The sequence below is a fragment of the Lepisma saccharinum genome, chromosome 29 (genome assembly GCF_977018435.1).
Source record: "Lepisma saccharinum chromosome 29, izLepSacc3.1, whole genome shotgun sequence".
NCBI lineage: Eukaryota > Metazoa > Arthropoda > Insecta > Zygentoma > Lepismatidae > Lepisma > Lepisma saccharinum.
This window is the reverse complement of record NC_139257.1, coordinates 10,490,734-10,513,064: the sequence shown is the minus strand read 5'-3', so window position 1 is coordinate 10,513,064 and position 22,331 is coordinate 10,490,734. Positions and strand designations below refer to the sequence as shown.

At 37.0% G+C, this 22,331-nt stretch overlaps 2 protein-coding genes across 2 annotated transcripts in view; one reads left to right on the top strand and one right to left on the bottom strand.

Moving 5' to 3' along the window:
- LOC145981578 (uncharacterized) overlaps positions 1 to 11,250 on the bottom strand; it is a 33,658-nt gene extending 22,408 nt beyond the window's left edge. Inside the window, exon 1 of the mRNA XM_083114928.1 lies at positions 11,144 to 11,250. The gene's annotated coding sequence lies outside the window, so the exon portion shown is untranslated. The remainder of the gene's footprint in view (positions 1 to 11,143) is intronic.
- Positions 11,251 to 17,473: 6,223 nt separating this feature from the next.
- Positions 17,474 to 22,331, top strand: part of LOC145981381 (uncharacterized) — a 45,084-nt gene continuing 40,226 nt past the window's right edge. Inside the window, exons 1-2 of the mRNA XM_083114620.1 lie at positions 17,474 to 17,530; positions 18,044 to 18,196. Coding sequence (XP_082970746.1) covers positions 17,474 to 17,530; positions 18,044 to 18,196 — 210 coding nt within the window. The remainder of the gene's footprint in view (positions 17,531 to 18,043; positions 18,197 to 22,331) is intronic.

Below are 22,331 nucleotides of genomic sequence, written 5' to 3'. Positions count from 1 at the left end.
TTTGGATGGAGGGGGGCGTGGTATTCGCATTAATAATACAAGGTTAGTGGAGCAGACAAACTGTGCAGAATAAGGTTGACTACCAATGGCAGTGAGCCTAAAGTATCTAAAGTAAACATATATTGCTTAGATATGTCTGTATTATACTGTGACACAAAAACAGGGGGACATTGCACCCCCCCCCCCACCAACCTTCGACCGAAATCAATTCTAGGGTAGCAAGGGGACAAACTTTGACGGCCAAGGGCATCTGCAGGGGAGCACAGAGGAGCAATTACCCTTCGATTTCAAATTCTATGCAAATAAAAATACATTTTGTAAAATTGTCTTTCTTGCTTCGCTCGCATTATCTGCTTTACTAGTTTTCGTCAAGTTCAGAGCTTTAGCTAGGAGGGGAGGGAGTCAGCCATGGGCGCTGAGTGATCTAAAAATAGTTGTAAAAGAAAGAATGCCATTGCGTCCAGTGAAATTGTTTGCACCCAATTAAATCAATATTGTTTTCAATTGCAAAAAAATGGATCTAAAAGTTTTCTTACTTCGCTCGCATTCAGCTTCATTTTTGTAATGTAATGTATTTAAATAATATGTGTAGTATATTTGTATTGAATAAACTTTCAATATGTACACAATTTAGTGTTAGCTTTTTGAATATGTATTTTCTATTTTATGTCGCATATGTGTAAATCATATGCTGTCCGTGAAAGTTAAACATGTATCTTTGGAATGCATTTATCATTCATTTAATGCCATTCAAAAATACAGTTTGTGTGCTTGTTTTCCATTATTAGCTAATGTGAAATTGACAGTTTTGAAAAATGTTTTGTATCGTTTGTTCCAAACAAATGCTTTTGAACAGACTTCTACCCCCCTTTGCATAATTTATGAGGATAATAACATCTTTGTTACTACTACTACTCCTGGTAGTAGCAGTAATAATAATAATAAAGCCATTATAAATGTTATTATTATTATTATTATTATTATTATTATTGGTATGTCTATCCTAGTACTTGCCCCCACCAGATGATATTCGTGGTTGCACGTGTAGTATTCCATTTTTCCACAAATTTTGACTCACCAAAAAAAAATTGAGTAATTAATTCGACATAAAGGAGGGGAGTGCAACATGGGCCTTGGGGGATATGCACCTCTGAGCCAGTGTGTTGTTTTACACAAATAAATAATATTGCGCATTTATTGTCTTTTAAGAAAACAATGCAATGCAAGAACACCAGTAGTTGGCCTGTAAATGGTACATAACTTATTTCTTTACACACAAATTCTTTTTTTTTTATTTTTCACACCTGCTACTATTAAAAACCCAAATTCCCTGTGAATGAGCCTTCGTAATGCCTCTAGCACAAACTCATCGAAGTTTGCAAATCTTTGAGCTTGTTTCGGATGCTTCTTGCCCGGCATTTCCAACAGGGATGTTCCATCCTTTTCTCGCCATTGTTTTGCTTCCTTCCGGGTATTATAAACTGTGGATTTCCCAATTCCCATTTGGGCAGCTGTTTCCAAAACACATTCATTTACTGTTTTACCTCGTGCAAATAGGTTCTTGAACACAGTCAACACTATGCCGGGCTCTTCTGATGCAAGCTGACATGTTTACTACAGAACTACTGGACTGCGAATGAGCAGTCGAATTGCCCCCTCCCGCACATTCTCCTCCCCTCCGCATGCTCATTGGGAGAGGCACACACCCTTCAGCATGCGCCAAGAACATGTTCGCGTTCCCTTACTCCAGACATTCAGGAAAAGGAATATAAGTACAATTTGTTTTTGACCATCCATTAGGCATGCCATTTTCTGTAACAGGCATAGGCACATGGCATGTGTCTTCCAAACCTTTAACTATCTTTAAGGTATGAAATGGAAAGTAAATTATACTGATCATGAATGCAAAATGTTCTCTCTTTGTCTTTTTGTATGATCAGCTGCAATTTTCTGCCGCTATTTAAAAATGACAGAATATAATAAAGTTGATGCCAGTCACATGCTTGGTGTACAGTTGTCCCGGACATGCCTAAATACATAAGAACCAAAGCAAGGAATGTTCACTTTTGATCACACGGCACTTTCATATTCACATTCGCCACTAATACATAGCTAAGGGTCACCACCAGATGTTCTGAAAAGAAAAGCAAGACATCCAAGGATGTATATGGGGAGAGGAGGGGGGCATTGCAGCTATAATTAAAATAGCAGTACACCCCATTCCTTTGCTAAAGGAAAAGTCATGCTGCTTACATGTGTCCTGACATATTACACAATTCGACTTGTTTTCTTCCTAATTTGATTTGATTGTTGTTTAATGTCTTTTCTCTATCACTTTTGGTTAATTTTGACAATGATGATGAGTGATGATATGATTGAATTCATGAATGGACACACATTGGCTGGGACTCAACCCGAGGACACCAGACATTCAACCACTCCACCACGGAGGTTTTCCCTTCTCATATATTTCCTCTGTCAGTTCTATTTTTTCTGTTCTTTATCTTTTTAATTTTACAGATTAACCTTCCTATCTGTTTCAATCTTACTGTTTTTTCTTACCATAAAACATCATGCATTGTGAAATAATATTAAAATATTAATGAATACTGAGAATATATTTCTCTTGCCGCAGCTGCAGTAATCATCTCATCTATGCATCAAACATGCAAATCCCCAATATTGGGCTATTTTCAACTTTCAAAATGCCCCTGCATATACTTTTATTCACCACTCAGTACCTTTCATGTTATACCATGAACAGACTGCATGCAATATCTGCTTCTAAGGGTTGTGTCGTGAAATCCTCCACCCTTGATTTGTAGCTCATTTCTTTGTCCGAAATAAAGTTTCTTATAAGAAAGGAAGAATTTAAATAGTGCGGAAGGAAATTTTTAGAGATCTACATGCTACGAAACTTACATTTTTGTAATATTAAAATTCCTTACCTGCCTATAAAGGGACTCTATAGAAAAAGGCAGGTAGCTGGAGCATAGCAGAGGCAGGGCCACGGTAACAGTAGATCAATTACCCCAGGGGCTGAGCCTGAAATTGGGGGGCTATTTTTATGAAATTTCTTGTTTAGTTCTGAAAAAGCGACGGAGCCAAAGCGACTCTTACATATATATCGGTACAGGTGCGGGTGGCTGGAGGATGACTGGTATGAAATTGACATGGCTACAAGTCGACTTCCACCTCGCAACTTTAAACGGCTGTATCTGCACTTTAAACGGCTGTACACACATAAATATTTGTTTCCGTGCTCGAGAATTTTGTTTTTCACAATTTGAAACACACAATCATCCTATATAAAAAAAAAAAAAATCCCTAGCGAAATCGAGGGTGGAGGATTTCACGATGGACCCTCTCTACGCAATAAATATAAGCTTTACAGCAAGACAAATTGTGCGAGCGAAGCAAACTTGAAAATTTTTAAATCTACAAGTATTTCGATGCAAACTAAATATACTATTAATTTAGAAGGCACCAACAGTTTCAAATAGGTAAACAATTCGTCTGGATGTTTTGCAGGATATTTTTTAGGAATAGGACATATTTGGTTTTTGGAGTAGCATAGTAGAACACAGGCCAGGACCCTCAAAAAAAAAAGAAAAAAAAAGGACGGTCTTGAGAAAATCAGTACACCCTAACATAGCTATGTGTTCTCACTTCCTTACTAACTGCAGTGTGCTCTGTCTTTCGCCGCATTGATACTTTTCTTGTTAAATGTTTAGGTACATGGGGGATAATTGTACACCAAACACATGACTGATGTTAGCACTGTAATATTACATTGCTTAAAAATGCACCAGAACTGTGCACCTCTGCTAAGATCAAAGACAAAGAAAGAACGTTCAGCTACACATAAGCACTCATATGCAATATAGCCTAATTCAAGAATCTCTGTTTGAACATAATAAATCAGCTTTCAATCTTTATCCCAGGGCTTCTTCCTATGTTCTAGGATACACAACTGTACATGTAGGACTAGGGTTACCAGATCGCTATAAGGGAAATGTAGAACATGTTGTCCCAAAATGTAGTACACAAAACATTCGCAATAAATAACATATTTCTACAGAACATGATAAAAAAGTCATTTAAAAATGACACTTTTTGAGTTTTAAAAAATGAATTCATAACGAATTCTTAAATGTACTGTAATATACTAAACGGATAGACTCTACTTTACGTCCTTATTGCCATATGGTGCTAACTGATGAAAGTTAACAACACTGCAGGCTCGTCTTTCTGTACGCATTGTGAATGCGTGTGCTTTGCTCGTTTGCGTTCTGCGTGGCGATTGCTTCTTTGCGTTCTCGGTGCGTCGTGCGTGTGCATGGTGCATGAAAAAGAACAGGTTCCAAAAACTTCTAGATAGTATAAAATAAGTTTATCCCCAGTAAAAATTTAGTGCATCGTTCAAAACCATACTTACAGACAGCCGGCATGTCTTCGGGTAAGTACATTTTTTCTTTTTACACTTTCTGTTCACGATAGCCCCACTAACCATTCACAGATAGCCCCATGAATCATTCACGATAGCCCCACAAACCATTCACGTTAGCCCCAAAAACCATGAACGGGTAGCCCCACAAACCATTCACGTTAGCTCCAAAAACAATGCATGGGTAGCCCCACAAACCATTCACGGGGACGAGGTTAGGTTAGGCCTGTTAGGTTAGGTTCCATTAGCACTCATTTCACCCCTAAATATGTGCTTCATCATCGAATTTCCTCAGTACGTTCAATTACGCATATCCAGACAACATCGTTTCTTATCGATTTCCTCCTCCAGGTAATTTTTCCTCGCTTTGGGATTTACGTTGTTGAATTCCTTATACAATAAGCTTTCCAACGAGATATGACACATATTCCTTAGGAAAAGGACGTAAAGTAGAGTCTTACCTACTAAACAATGTACTTCTACTACATGTTTTAACTGGTACTTCTCAGAAGAGAAAATTTTCTCAAAATTGCAGGTTTTGTCAAAATATATTGATGAGACCAAACTTTTTACAGATGTGAAAAAAAATCTCTCATGAGTCCACTGTGCTGATGGTAGTGGAAGTAGTCTCTCACATTTGCATTATGACCTGTAATGGCTAACAAATATTCAGCAATTACCGTAGTTTGAAATGATATTTTTAGTTTAATTACAGGATATCTACCAAAATATCAAATCTAAAATTCTTGTCTTTACCAGGACGTTTCTTGACCTTTTTTTCGTTTTAGTTAACATTTATTGATTCGATCCCTACTTAGGTAAATTTGGAAATTAGCAAATAAGAAAATGCATATCTATGATATTTAATGAAAAGCCCCCAAATGGGCAGTTAAGATTAAAACTGAAGCTGTATTTTACAAAAGAATTAGACTTGCTTTATCTATTAATGCATCCTGGACTGCATTTGGCAGACTAGCGAGTTTCTGGCGCCTGGATTCACAGCCAGAATAATCTTATGTGGGGCTTGTGTTGTCGTCCTTATGTGTATGTGATTGTTTCTTCATCCATCTTACCTCACCACCATTCATACTCATCTTCACGATTAGCCAAAGGGGCAGAAATGTGAAGTAAAATAAATTAAATCAACCAGTCAGTAATTGTGATAGCAAAATCTCTTGACTGCAAGTATAATTTCCTGATTTTTATTGACTTCTTCACCTACTTGTTGATTTCTTTACTTCTTCTTGACTTTCGTGTCTGGTAGAGACCCTGAATAACTCTGTTCTCTATACCCCCTACTTTACAATCAAAAATATTGAATAAGAATGGGAAACAGTTTGTTCCATCAGTATAAACCCGAAGGCTAGAAATTCTACTCAGGCACTGAACAGTAACATCAGAATGTAGACCAAAAACTTTGTTCATTAGTTGCTTCCATCTTCTTGTGTGTTCTCTAGCAGGACAAATTTTTATTTTCATTTTGGGCAATGGACTTGTAACTTGCATGATATCCCATTGTTCAACGAAACATGTACGTATTTTCCTAATTAATATTATGTAAAAAAAGGTAAAGTGTTGCCCTGTGCTCAGCACCATGCCATGAAGGCGTATAGGGGTTGTGGGGGTAACGCCCCACACTTTCTTGATCCGGTCATGAGTGGGGGTGATGTGATCAGCATCATGCCCCTGACCACCTTTACCCCCCAGGGTTTCCCCCCCCCCCCCAGGTACCCGTGTCATTCGACGCTGGGTGGGCGCCGGGGCCGCTTCCAACATTACAAAAGTTCCCGGATTTGAACCGGCCGGGGATCGAGCCCGTGACCTTGAGGATGGTAGTCAGACGCGTTACCGACTGAGACACCGTGGCCTACATAACATTATGTGACATTCAAAATATAGGACATTTATGATATTTTTCAAATGCCTGCCGGATGCCGGACATAAGGCTAAATACGTAGGATATATGTGGGAAAAACCGGATGTCTGGTAATCTTACATAGGACGTATGTCAGAATAGGAAAAAGCCCTTTGGATGTTATCTAGTAGTTGTAAAAAGTTGAACAGTGTAATCTCGTTCAAAATCTATCATTAGCTTCTTGTGATTATGCTAAACATTAACTCTATTATGCTCTTGTAATAAAAGTGTTAAATTGCTACTCCTCTTCAACACTTCTTTAAAAATATATTTTGAATCAAAACATCAGCATAACCTCAATTTAACCAAGTAACATATAGCAAAACTTGCTGATCTGTATGGCTCATTCCTGATTTGATGTAGAAAGGGATACATACATTGTAACAGAGGATACACCATTTTGAAAAATTTATTTGAGAGAAAACTATCGTAACTGGAAAATGTTTGGTCTCACTGCAGAACATGGGCTGCTTTTTTACTCTACATATGCAAACAAAATTTATATCCCCTGAAAGTACGTACATTCTGCTTCCATTTTCCGGTGTTATTTTTCCGATTACTATTATATTTTTGCGCATAAAATATGTTTTTCCTGCTACTAAAAGCAATGCATTTCTCGGCCAATTTCTCCATTCCTTCGCGTCCATATGGTTTACGCACAGTTTGTTTTATTATTTCAGACGAGGAATGCCTAGGGTGACCTGGGGTAATTATTGGACACAGAAAATCGGGGTAAATTATGGACAGGGACCAGAAACCATGTTGTATCATAATTTATTACATCTAACCAACCAACATTTGTTAATTGCATATCCAGCTATGTTCTGATTAATTATTGGGATGATATTAGTACATTTTCTCAAAAAATATATTAATAACCCAAAGCACTTTAAAAAAAGGTTTTAACTTCTTTTCAAATGATACAAAATTGTGTATATGTTTGTTTTCTTTTACTTGATCTTGAATTTTGTAATGCCCAGTCTTGGATATGTGTATGAAGGTGGTTTGTGCTGAAAAACACCATTGTAGGATGAACAGTAACAGTATGACATGCATGTTTAGTTATGAGGTAATTATTAGACACAGCAAGTAATTGGTGGACATGCTATGGGGTAATTATTGGACAGCTTGATTATTGGACTGCAACAGGTACTGGTGGTCAGCGCAACCGCAGGGTGAAATTGTGAAAACACTGTATGTGTTTTATGGTCCTGTGCAAACCGTATCAGTTAATCCATTTCAAATAACTTGTAATTATGAAGTAAGGTCAATGTTTCAAAGTATCTCTAGTGCCTCCCCGATGATGCAGGGGTACCAGGTTCGATAGCCGGTGGAGACACATAGTGGTTCGGATCCCACTTTAAACTGTAGGTCCAGTCACGATTAGTCTTACTGTGCATAAAGCCCGACCCTGTGGCCGAGTGGTTAGCACATCGCGCTGCGACGCCAAGGGTCCCGGGTTCGAATCCCGGTCGGGCTTGGTTGTTTGTGAATGTCCATTCATCAATTTCATCATTTCATCACTCATCCCCATCTTCGCAAATTAGCCAAGAGGCACAAAACGCGAAGTAAAATAAACTAAATCAATCAATCAATCAATCTTACTGTGCATAAAGTTGACTTAAAACACCAAATCAAAATCAAAGTATATCTAGATTCAGGAACGAAATGAGAACTAAAAGTGGTAAACCTTGTAAGTGTCAAAAGTAAAAGTGTTGGGAAATTGCATCATTCTGCACATCAGCCCTTAAGAACGTGCACACTAGTGACCTCTTTACATGCCCTTTGAACTACTTAGAGGGCTACCAGCCACATTTCACGTTTACCACATTATAAAGCATGGCACATTTCACAGTTTAACGTGGAAAATGGTGTTTGAATTATTGTGGCACTTACAGCGTTTACCAATTTTAGTCTTCAAATATTCCCTACTCTGCAGTCTGATCATGTAATGATTGAAGATGATGTGGAAAGTGACAACCTAGTGTAAGCCTATAGCATCTCAATATGCTTTGTTGCAGTGTGTTTGATTAAAAGACATTTGTGCAATGTTTGTAGGCCTACTTGAACAAAGAAGCTGTCTAAAAAGTTTAAAGTTTTGAAAAGTTATGTATTTAGTTTTTAGGTATAACTGTATTTAGTTCTAATCAGTTGGTAAAAATCTTATAGTCCCCGGACACCTATAACTTTTTCGTTTTGTGAATTTTTGACATTCGTACTTACCCATCTGCTTCGCGGAACATTCTTGAAGGTGCATTCACGTTATTTGATGAAAGTAGTTGCAATTTTTTTTTAAAAAAGTGTTTTTGTAACTGAAGAACGTACGTTTCCGCAAATGGTTTGTGGGGCTATGTGTCAATGGTTCGTGGGGTTATGTGTCAATGGTTCGTGGGGCTATGCGAGAATGGCATGTGGGGCTATGCATATTTTTTTTTAAACCAATTTTTAACTATTGTAACCTATACGTGACCCTACCTAACCTAACCCTAACGGATATGGTTCGTAGGGCTATGCGTCAATGGTTAAATTTCCACTATGAAACATTCCCACATCACACAAAACACCTTCCAGATGTTAGACAATGCTACAGGAACTTATTACCATAAGTAGTTTATTCTGTAAAAATGAAGAAATCTGTCCGGGGAATATCAGATTAGTACCAATCAGTTTAGTTAGTTAGTTGTAGTTTGGTGACAGACAGCACCTCAATATGCTTAAATTAACTTGTTATAGTTTGTGTGATTAAAAAACACCATTTGTGCAATGTTTGTACTTGAACAAAGCACAAATTATTAACAAAAATATGTTAAAAGTATTTAATTTTGTCTACCCACGCATACCTAGTATCCTCATATGACACTTCTCCAATGTGGCTTGATGTTCCGAGCCTAAAATACGACCACCTGAAGAAGGAAGCAGGAAAGCTTCCAAAACGTAGTTTAAAACGAATGTATACTCACTTATGTAAGTAGACGAAATTTAATACTTTTAACGTATTTTTGTTTATAGATAGCGAGTAATACACACGTAACCAATATGCTAGAAATTATTAAAAGGTTACCCGGAAAACCAAAAGTTGCTAATTTTTATTACACTTCACTGTTATACATTTTTTACAGAAGTCATGTGCTGTTCAATAATTACCTCAAACACAGCACCTATAGTACACACCGTTGTCCAGCATTTACCCCCTATGGCTCATCTCTGTGCTGTGCAGAACACATTGATAACTAATGTCCAATATTTACCCCACTGTGTCCAACAATTACCCCAAGGGCTGGGTAATTTTTGGACACAGTTTTATTTTTGTTTCTACTCCTGGAAGGAATTAATAAATTTCAACAATGGTACCCGACAGATATATCAAATAGTAATTACCAAAAAAATTACTGGCTAGAAAAGTACATAAATGTGGGAGCTATGATAAAAGTTTGATTTCTGTCCAATATTTACCCCCGGGGTCACCCAACAAGGTTAGGTTACGCCTGTTAGGTTAGGTTCCAATAGCGTAAATACAATGAAAAATGTTTTTCTGGTATCGGTTGTTTTATGATTTCATCTAGCACAAAGACTAATTATTGTAGAATTTTGGAAATCATTGTCACACAAAATATGAACCTTTCTTCAAGCAATGAGCACTGTTTCGACTCGAAAAAAAGTTATTTATGTTGAAAAAAACAACGGTACTAGTCTGATATTCCCCGGACAGATTTCTTCATTTTTACAGAAGAAACTACTTATGGCAATAAGTTCCTGTAGCATTGTCTAACATCTAGAAGGTGTTTTGTGTGATTTAACGGATTTCTTCAAATTTAAGAGTTTGGGACTCATTTGGGGGCAGGGTGACTCCGGCCAACTTCTAACATGTCTTTAACAGGGATAAAGCTGGGGAGCCGGAGCAGAGGGGAGGCGGGGCCGTGTTAGCAGTTGGGGGCGGTAGGTCAATTACCCCAAGGGCGGAGCCTGGAATCCGTTGGAAATTTGGACTCAAAAATTTCAAACAAAAATAATTTTTGGTAACAGTTTCATGCATAGGAGACACATTTCTTCATTTTTACAGAAGAAACAACTTACGGAAATGAGTTTCTCTAAGGTTTCCAACGTTAGTCGAGGTATTTTCTTTCATCGTGGTATCTATTTGACCGGGAAATCATGTCAGTGTTTCCAACCCCCCTTTTTTTTTAACTATGCTTGCCTAACCTAACCAAACCTAACTTTATCGGGATGGTTTGTGGGGCTATCTGTCACCTACCCGTGCATAATGTACAATTTGCACACATGACAAACAAGTAGGTATTTTTCGGTGAAGATGGTTGATAAACACAGATATGCGAAAACAAAAGAAGCGATATCATTCACAAAGTAAGCAATATCGCACCGTTACGTGCGTTCGGTAGCACTTAGATAAATGCGTTTTTTCAGTAGAAAAAGTGTTTGTTTTCATGTAAAAAGCATAATGGCACCTTGAACTATATTCCGCAATACACAATTGGTAAGTACGAACCATGCAAAACACAAAATATCTGATTTTAATGTGTCTCCGATCTATGAAACTGGTACCGAAATTACACAGAAACTCAATTCCGTAAGTACCTTCTCCTGTAAATTTGAAGAAATCCGATTCCCGGCTTTGACAGTTTTACCAAATTTACAGCGGCTATGATTCACCTTCTGATGTCAAATTTCACCCGATTAGCCTTACTGTACATAAATCAATCAATCAATCTCTAATCAAATTATTATTATTACTCTATTCTGGAATATATACTAATATTACTTACAATTGGTGACAGTTACGTATTTATCTTCCAATATTTTTGTAGTCCTTCCTCTTTATGTTTCCATTTCTATAAACTTGCCTTCCTTAGTAGTGTCTACATTAAGTAAGTAGAAAAGCGCGACAGCGATACAACTGCGCAGTGTTGCAACCCAGTGAGAGGGATAGCGGGAGGGATTTTCCATTCATTTGTTTGCAATAAAACTTGGGATTTACCTTCAGGAACATAAAAATACTCAACTGCCAGCTATCAATTGTAAGTAATATTAGCATGTATTCCAGAATTGAGTAATAAACATTTGAATAGTGAGAATGAAGTGGTCTTACTGTATATTTTTTCTTGTATGTACATACTGCTTGCATTGTAGAATTATTCCTCTTACTGTTTACTGTTTTTAGAAGCACATAAACACAATTTGGCTGTTGTGTTTCCGAAGGACACCCGCGCGGAAGCGCTCCTTTAATCAAACATTTGTTTTTAGTTGAATAATGTTAAAGTTATAACACGTATTCATGTTAAAAATAAATGCCTTGAATGTTACTATTATTGGTTACAGTCAGATATAGCGAAAACACATTTCTTCAAATTTACAGGAGAAAAGACTTGAAAGTACTTACGGAATTGAGTTCCAGTGTACTTTTGGAAGCTGGGAATAGTGTTTTTCCATTCGTGCAACTTATTCGGCCGGTAAATAATGTAATTTTCGACATTCATGTATCTCCGTTGCACGATAGCTCATGCCATCATTACCGTCGACTACGTGAATCAAATGTTCCGTGCGTTCGATTATGTAACCCCCTGTCAGTATAGCAACCACGCGGTAGTTTTACAAGATGACGTGTGAGCGTTTTTTTTTTAATTTAATTTTCTATGTTTGCCTAACCTAACTGAACCTAACCTAACCTTCCGTGAATGATTTGTGGATCAATTTTAGCCTAAAAACCATCATTTTTCGGTTAATAAGTGTTAGTGTAGCAACTACGCGGTAGTTTTACAAGATGACGTGTAAGCGTTTTTTTTCCAGTTCAATTTTCTATGTTTGCCTAACCTAACCTTCCGTGAATGGTTTGTGGATCAATTTTCGCTTAAACCTTTTGTGAATAGTTTGTGCGGCATGTATCGGCTCATAAGTTTAGTAACACTGCATATCAGCTGACGACACAGCATATCAGCTGACGATAGACAATGTGAGTCAAGATTTGCCCACCAATTAGCAAGGACCAATAAATACTTATAATGTTAAGAATGACGCTTTTTTCATAAAAAAAATGTTATCCCAAGTTGAAAAATGTTCCGCTATGCATATGAGGTAAGTACAAATGAAATTAATTTGAAAATAAACGAGTTAAATGTTTTTTTTTCGCTATATCTAACTAGTAACCTATTATTAACCCTAGATCACTAACCATGAGTAAAATATATTCACTCCCCAACTTTTTTGGTTACCCCTGTCTTCTGGCCAATAGTTGGCAACAAGATGCCAAAGGGAGGGGTTCGCGTCATCTACTGTCTGTGCACCACTGCTCTGTTAATAGAAGCTAGGGAGTAATGTTTACTCATAGTATGTGTAGGTAATGTGGTGAGTAAAATTTACTCACGTTTAGCATTAAAGGAATGCATATTTTGAGTAAAACTGACTCATATTCAGTATGTAAGAAAGAATAATAGGTAGTAGCATTTTCTTACAAATTTACTGATATTGTATTGATTGATTGAATTGTTGTTTTAAGTACACTTTATGCACAGAAAGGATAATCGGGACTGGACCTGCAGCTTAAAGTGGGATCGGAACTACTATCTGCCTCCACCGGGTATCGAACCCAGGACCTCTTAATTACAAGGCGACAACATAATGTATCAAGTGCAACAAGCCTCTTTCCAGTTATCATGAAAGGAAAATTGGTATATATCTGCATATCGGGAAATATTGTGGAAATATTCAGAACAATGTCGTGGGAAGCTTCTCAAGTTTTTCCAAATAATTACAATGCAAAAGGGGGGTACTATTATCGTATGAGGGAAACACCTACGAATCATATATTTCGAACTTCTTTACATTGCTAACGTGTTATTTTCAAATGCGGAACATTTCTTAAGGTGAAATAATGCATTTCTAACTAAGATAATGTCTATTTCTTCTATTTACGAGTACTTGCTGTTACTTGTTGTTTCGAATCTGTAACACATTATGGCCGTGATAGCGTACTGGTTTAGGGGGCGTTGTGAGAGTGTTTTGTCGATGTATGCAGTGTTGCAACCTCGTTCACCGGAAAATATCTACTTTCGTGCCCGGATTTGAAATTATGCTAATACGTCGCAAACCATTGACGTTAGCCTCACAAACCATTGACGTTAGCCCCAAAAACCATTTTCCGTAAGGTTAGGTTAAGTTAGATTAGGCAAGCACAGTTAAAAAAGAAAAAAAAAAAAATACTCGACACATGGTTGCGTTACCCCCACACCCCCTATACGCCTTCATGGCGTGGTGCTATGCACAGGGGAGCACTTTACTTTACTTTTTTACTTTACGACACATGGTTCTAGTGAAAACATTGCGAAGCTGAAACACTGGCTACGGGGTTGCATCATCTTAACACACAGAACATTGCACTCTCATGCAGAAAGCAAATGGCGGGAGCAGAAACAGCGTGCCGGACAGAGATTTTCACAGAAAACAACACGCATTCACATTAAAATGGATCAAATCTACATTCAGGAACTTCCACAACGCTAAAGAAAATGATTTCCGTAAGTACTTTCTCCTGTAAATTTGAAGGAATCCGTTTCCCTCATACGATAATGTTACCCAAAAGGGGTACATCTTATCCTTTTAGCTGTGTAGACAGAATGTCTACTGGACAACCCAAGATACTTCTGTTAATTAAAATACAACTAGCTCAATGCTCACAATTTATTAAAATTTCTGTAGAATTAAATCAGTAGTTAAATACAACAATTTTCTAGCCAAATCCGGAAACTTTTCTAACGGTGGAAGCGGCCCCGGCGCCTACCCAGCGTCGAATAACATGGGTACCTGGGGGAAACCCTGGGGGGTAAAGGCAGTCAGGGGCGTGATGCTGATCACATCACCCCCACTCACGACCGGATCAAGAAAGTGTGGGGCGTTACCCCCACACCCCCTATACGCCTTCATGGCGTGGTGCTATGCACAGGGGAACACTTTACCTTTTTTACCTTTACCTTTAGGGGTGCCTGCCCATCCCCTCTAAGGCCTATGATGCACTCCCCCCATAAAGCTAGAACACCTCCCCTTCCCCCACCTACCTTATGCCGAATTATTTACTCAAATTATTTTGGTCAGAAGAAATTTGCGGAACAATATATACAGATACCTTTAAGCAAGATATATTTACTTTAGGTACTATAGGCTCACTTTCATGTTTGCTAACATAAAACGTACAAAACTGCTCAGACTCACTGCCATTGTTAGTGTAGTGAACCTTATTTTTAGCAGTTTGTCTGCTTGACTAACCTTGTATTAATGGGAACAGCATGCCCTCCTCCCCCCCATCCAAACCAATTCTAAAGGCATAAGAGGTGGCAGTGGTGGCCATTGGATTCCAAAACTAGGGGGCAAGGACAGTTTACTTTCCCTTTGTAGATAAAATTTAGCATAGTGCAGGAGCAAAAGTGGCAAAAAGTAGAGGCAACTGATTTCACTGAGAGGTGATGTTTCCGTGATCACCTACAGCCACAGGTAGCTAGAAAAACTGTTAATAATATCCTTAACTAAAAATGAATAAAAAGTCAATCAAAAGAAATGACACCCCACCATTTTTGTGGGAAGATATATAGAATTGGTATACAATTTAGTCTCCCCAAAAAATTCCCATGATGCATGCGCGTCATGAAAAACCTCTGTGGTCACCCATGTTTCTAGCTATATTTTTGAAAAATCATATTTCTTTTTCATAAAATGCCAAGGGACAACTTCAAATTAATGTACACATATATACAATATACAGCAATAACCCTTAACCTAAGGAATTCTCCTGTTAACTTTCAGTGATTGGAGTCCTGTACATGTGTCCAGCCTCTTCCAACTGGAACTTTTTCAAGTGTGCAATTTTGAAACTTGTTGTGATGTATGATGATATGATATGATTTATTTGCATCCAAGGACTACAATTTTGTACAAGTAGGTACGTCTGTAGCATAGGACATGTCAAATAGAAGTGCATGATAATAATTTTGGTAATTTTAACCTAAGATACACACATATATATTTGTGTATTATAACCCTTGCATATAAAGATATTATACTTGACAATTTCAGTTTGATGTACAACAGCAACTCTGCATTTATGGTAACTAACCATACCTTTTAACATTTATTCTGTTTACACGTACACAAGACCTTGAGTCCTTCACACTCTGTCCAATATATATGTCTGTATGCATTCAAAAGATGAGTGTTGGCTCTGTATATTCTTGTATGCTGTAAAATGAATGTTTAATTAGCATGACTTTGATTTTATTTCTAAACCTTTCCACTTTTGGTTCGTGTCTACACTCTCTTGGCAACTTGTTATACAGGTCAAGTGTTGAGTTTTTAGGTCCCTTCTTGTAGAGAGTAAGACGGCATGGCATGTCTTCATTCGAATTTTATCTTTATTTCTCGTGTTCAGGCTATGGATATCTTCATTGGTTTCAAAAGTACTAATATTTTGTTTGATGTATACCAGACATTCATAGATATACAAACAGGGTATTGCCAGCAAGCAGAAGTTACGGAAGAGAATTCTGTACTATTATTTTGCATTGACGCCTGCCACAATTTGAAGTGCTCTTTTTTTGTAATTTAAACAGTATGGAGCTATATGCCTTGTTTCCCCAGCTCATGATTCCATACCATATTACTGATTCAAAGTTTGCTACATAGAGACTTCTGACAGACCAAAAGCTGGTAATGTTTACATGCAGTGCAAAACAGAATTTAATTAATTTTTGTTGAAGCATGTTGATGTGGTTTGAGAATTTCAAGTGTTCATCTAAAACAATACCCAGAAATGTAGTTTCTTTTGCATGCATTAAGTCTGTATTTTTGGATTTAACATTAATATTTAAGTGTTTTTTTTTTTTTTGTTTTGAGAGGCTGTAAAATTTATGTAATTTGCTTTGCTTGTATTTAGATTTAAATTATTTCCTTGAAACCAGCTATCAAGCTTTAGCAATGTGTTGTTTACTTTATTTTTTAAGGCATGCTCACAGTGATCTGTTAATATAATGTTTGTGTCATCTGCATACAGTATAACCTGTCCCTCATCCAAAAGTTTTGGCATTTCGTTTACATAGAGCAGGAACAAAAAAGGTCCAAGTATCTGTCTTGGGGAACTCCACAATTTATTTTTTGAACTGGAGATTGATTATACGTTGTATTGCATTTAAGTAACACATTTCTTCAAATTGTTTTCTTTCATGAAGATATGATCTAAACCATTTATGTGCTAGTCCTCATACAAAAAGAAAGAAAAGAAAGTAGCCTGAAAACTCATTGTCATAGAGAGATGATTTTTTTTTCAATCAGGGATGTTATTGTAAGTGAAATTTATACTGTGTTCCTCCCAATAATGAAAGTTAAAGGAGAACAACAAAATCTTTTTTTTTTCAAAAAAGAAAGAAACAAACTTTGTATTCAGCATGCCCCTGTAGCCACTACAATGGAGTCAATGAAAAATAAACGTAGCATGTTGCAGTAGTACATTCCTTCCATAATGCAAAGTTGAAAATACACTGATAATTCTTAGGGGGAAAATAATAACAATGTGTAAGAGCGGCAGTTTAGCCAGCTTACTGGGGAAAAAACTCAAGAAATTTCACTTCATGCATCAGCCACATGGGCATTGGATGGGCCAAAATTGAAAAGAAGCATGACAAAAGATTTGTTTTTGAGTCAGGTCGGTAAGAGTTCGGAATGTTTGATTTTTCAATAATTTATAGAAGAAAGACGAATTGTTGTAGAATTACAAAAATTATTGAAGGGGTCCGCCGTATAACGTTGTAAGTTCCAACTTTTCCAATGTGGAGATTTTGTGGCAAAAACGGAGTATCCAACATTCCCCCCCATGTGGTAAATTTACATTGATGATATATTAGGTTGGTAGCACTGCAAACCTAAGTGAGAAGCGTGGGAATTCGGCTCTTGTCGCCTAAAAAATATTGTATGCGCCAAACCGAACCAAACAACGGATGCTGTGTCGGGCGTTACTCTTGTCACCGGGTGATCAAAAATGCATATATAATGGTAAAAAACGGAAAGTTAATGTTTCGCATTGGGAGAATAAGAAGAGGAAAGCTTTGAGAGATGCTGGCATGCCATATGTAACAAAGAAGAAAAAAACTGTACCTGGAAAACTGACGCCAGTAGAGGTGAGTAGAATAACATTGTAACCACCACCTGTTGCAATACGTTTACGTATTGCGGGGTTCTGATCGTATTTGTCAGTGTTTCCCTTGAATAATGTAGAGTCCGTAGACAAAATTGTACATATGCCTGTCTGTTGGCATCCCATTTTTGATTCCGGAACCATACATTCAAGCAAGCCTAAAATTGCCACGATTCTTCTTTGTACCTGCCTACACCCAGGGAAAACTTGTTTGGGCAAAATATTTTTGTACCAATTTTGTATGTTATTTTTGTATTATGGATTTGGGTGTCCAAGTGAAAGGGATAACAGTCCTTATTATGAATATGTATTATATTTTGGTTCACATTTCAACGTTCCATTTTAGTGAAGATTAGTAGTTATATTGAAATATAAATAGCAGTATGTTGATTTTGAAATCGTTATCAGGCAAAATAATGTAAATACGCCTTTGCATCTATTTAAATACTACCATCACTGCTTACTCTAATATTATATTATTGTTTTTGTTTTTCAGGGGAGAGTTTGCTCTTGTCAATTCGAATGTGAAGACGTCGATCATGCAGAAATGTTGCAGCACTTTCAGGACTTCTATAAACTGGACTACAACAAGCAAACAACATTTTTGGCTCAATCATGCATCAAGGTAGTTGATATTACTCTCAGACGGGTAAGTGAAGATATTTCTAGAAGACATTGCACTGTAGAGTATTATTATTTTCCAAGGAAGGAAAGTAATGTACGAATATGCCAAAAAATGTTATGCAACATTTTAAAGATCACAGCTCGCCGTGTACAGATACTTCTTGATAAAAAAAAAGTTAGATAAATCTCTGAGTGACAACCGAGGGTTACATGGGAAACAAGGAAAGGCATCGGATGAGACTAGGGAGCTTATTAAACAACATATTTCCTCATTCCCATGGCAGGAAAATCATTATTCAAGGCATGAGAGTAAAATACAATGTTTGGATGCAGGGCTAAATGTAAGGAAAATGTGGGAACTTTTTTGCATTAAACATCCTGAAGTTAAAGTAAAACTTCATCTGTACCATGACATTTTCAATTCTAATTTTAAACTAAGATTTGGTCTGCCCCGGTCCGATACTTGTGCATATTATGACTGCTTGCACGTTCGTATGATTTCAACTAACAATGAAGCGGAAATGAGACAAATTGCAAATGAAAGTAACCTTCATCACATGAGGGCAGATCTTGCTTGTAAGTCACTATCAGACGACACGAAAAATGCCAAGGAACATGCAGAAAACATTGTTTTATGTGTTGACCTGCAGCAGGTTTTATTTTGTCCCAATCTGACCCATAATAACGTATTTTATGAAAGGCAGTTGTCCTGTTTCAATCTTGCTGTCCACAATCAGGGTAACAATAAAGCTATGATGTTTTTTTGGGACGAGACCATAGCCAAGCGAGTGTCAGCAGAGATATCATCATGTATCCTGAAGTATATACAACTACATTTTTCCAAACTGAGAGAAGGTGAAACACGCAAATTGACGTTGTGGTGTGTCAGATGTGTTGGGCAAAATAACAGCTGGCGCATGATAGCTTTAATGCCACAATGAGTGCATTTCGACTGTTGAGTAAAAGTTTATGACTACTGGCCACAGATTTCTCCCCTGTGATAGGGATTTTGCCATTATTCAAGGAACAAAAACGGGGAAAAAAGTGTATGTCCCATTTCAATGGGTAGAAGTTATTGCTAATGCTAGGAGTTCCAACCAGTTCGACGTATATGTTATGTGTACAGATGATTTCAAAAACTTGGACATCGTTTTGCATTCATTGGTCACCAAATCATATAATATTACAGACCATGCATGGTACCAAATCATCAATGATGACCCGACAACATTATGTGGAAGAACATCCCACAACGTTCTAACCATGGCAAACGCACTGTTTGACCAAACAATCCAAAGGGCCAACCAAGAGAAATCTTCCCCAAGTGAAAGTGGCTGCTATTCCCAACCTATACGAAGGTCGTCTCCATATAAAGGCTGCCAAAAAGAAAGATTTGGATGATATGTGTCAGTATCTTCCACGAGAATTTGTTTCCTTTTACCAAGAACTTGAAGTTGAGTAATGAAAATGTTAACCCACAAGAAAATGTATTATCCTCATTAACATTGTGTTATACTTTTATAATACCATTTTTGTACTTCTATCTACTATTGCTTTACTTGTATCACAAAATAAGGTATTGACAGGAATATTGTGGTGCATTTTTCATTCCTGCCCCGTCCCTAGTTGAGCGACACCAACTAGTTCGGGGTATAACATAACTGCCAGTCGCTTACAACGTTGTTACCTCATTATATGATGTAAAAGGCTCTCTAACATGTTAATAGCTTATTGCAATGAATTGTTCTTTTGGTTTATGTTTATTTCAATACGAACTATGCATTCTAGCTAAAAAAAAAAGTTCGAAACAAAGGCCTTTGTATTCTACAAATGTTTTTGCTCATTTCTGAAAAAATCACTTTTTTTGTCACTTACAACGTTATACGGTGGACCCCTTCAATTTTTGCAGTAAATTTGAGCCTTGGTGAAAGTAATTACCACTGTTTGGAGTTCCAAAAAGTGCAATTTATTGGTTAAGAAAGAGTTTAAAGTACTGTACGCAAGCATCTGCTCTTCCTATGACATAGCAATTTTTTTCATGGAAGAAAGGAAAGTATCGCAGAATAGTGGAAATGATTGTGAAAGTAAGTTTGAAGCTTTCTGAAAGTAATTAGCAGTGCTTGCAGTTCTGAAAAGTCTTATTCATCAGCAAATTGAAGTTGTAAAAGGTACCTTACGCAAATATCCCCCCTTCCATCGACAATGCATTCCACAGAATATGGCTGACACGAGGCTCAAAGGGTGTGCTTGAGACCAGCACCCACTTGACGAGATGTTTAAAGCATTCAGGGAAATTACTGTAACACTAAGAGCACTAAACCTGGCCAACATAACCTAACGACAAAAGCATTTAAGATGTTATTTGAACACTAAGATCACTAAACCTGACTTGCCTAACCTAACTACTTAACCAAGACGACAGTAATCAAATAGCTAAATGCAAGAGAAGAATCACATAAGAATATATGGAAGTGAGAAACGATTCTCAAGGAATCATGCAGTAAATAATCGCTAGAAATACGAAGCACATGTTTATAGCCATAAATAAAAATCGAACCAGGATAAAGATGTCTTCGTACCATGATGATATGGGAAGTAGACAATCGTAATTTGGACCATCAGACCCCCCTAAAAAATGGAAATTATTCAACACTTTTGAAAGTCTTAATTTTAGATAAAATTTTCTGAAATATCATGTGTAGTTTTGAAGAAATTCTGTGTTGATTGCAGTCACATGGTGTCCGTTCTGCCCAGCTGTCCCCTTCACTTTAAATTCTCTGTCATTACCACATCTGAAGTAATTTGGGCAATTCTCTGAAAAGAGATACCAGGATATCAAATAAATAACATTGCAATCTTTATTTTTTTTATCCATGGTATTTAGTTAGAGTACAAGCTAAACCATCATGAAAAAAAGAACAGATAATTATTTATAAAATGTTTTTAAAAAAATCTCTAAAGTAAAATGAAAGGGCTCTGGTATAAAACATGGAAGTGACATATTGGTAATTCAGTTACAAAGTAAAATGTGCCATCCTTCAATTTTCAAGTGAAATTGCCATGTCACACAATTTGTTTTGGACTCATTGAAGTTTGTGAAATTGGTAAACACAAAACAAAAACAATTCATCTACAATAAAGCTTCTAATAACCTTTTTTTATTAATGAACTCAGAAATGATCAAAATGTCACTAACCATGTTTTACACCCGAGCCCTTCAAATGTAATTTTACAATTGAAAAACTATAAAACTTTACATCAGGTAGGGATGCATTTTTATAGATACATATAATTAGCACATTTGAATTATTTTTATTTATCAAGTATAGGGTTACTTAGCTGAATGTTGAATATGGAAATATGAAGTACCTCGCAACCTTGTCTCTTGCATCATCAAAATTTTGAGTTCTTCATTTGGAACAAGAATTTTTATGGAAGAACATTTCCAAAGTAAAATATACTTTCAACATACAGCATATGGAACTGTTACAATTTCAGAGAAGCCACTGAAACACCAGTGCAAATAGTTTGCAAGTCCCGTGCATCACACTTCAATACCTGACATCTTGAAAGTTGAATTGTTTTCTGGAATTAACTAGGAGAGGATGGGTACAATAACTTATTAGTTTTCAAAAACCACTTCTAGTGGTTGGTGTCACCACTCTTAACCATTACGGATATCTCATATTCATTATCAACCTTCCTTGTAACTTCACCAGTATCGTGTTTGTCGTCATGTGTTACTATGGCCCAGTCTTCCATGCTCCCACAGGCATTCACATGAATTTCTAATTCAGGAGGTAGAGAGCATTCTCATGGGTATATAAACATGTACCTGGAATAGCTTTTATGGTATGTACTGATTTCATGGCTGCAATTGGCTGAGCATCTCACCAAATTCTCTCGTAAAATTGCTTCTTCATTTATCAAAATAACTTTAGTTTTTGGCACGAGATTTCTAACTACTTTTGAATAATCTGAAGCAGTCTGTACAATTGGCGCAGATTTACTTTACTCATTACATGAATACCAAAAAGTGATATTGTTTGTTCGCCAATTATATCCACTACTCCCTTCCCAAGCAAAGGTGCAAAATACTTCCAGATTTTTTTGCTGTATTTTAGAATTCTGAAGACAGTCCACCCAACCATATAACTTCA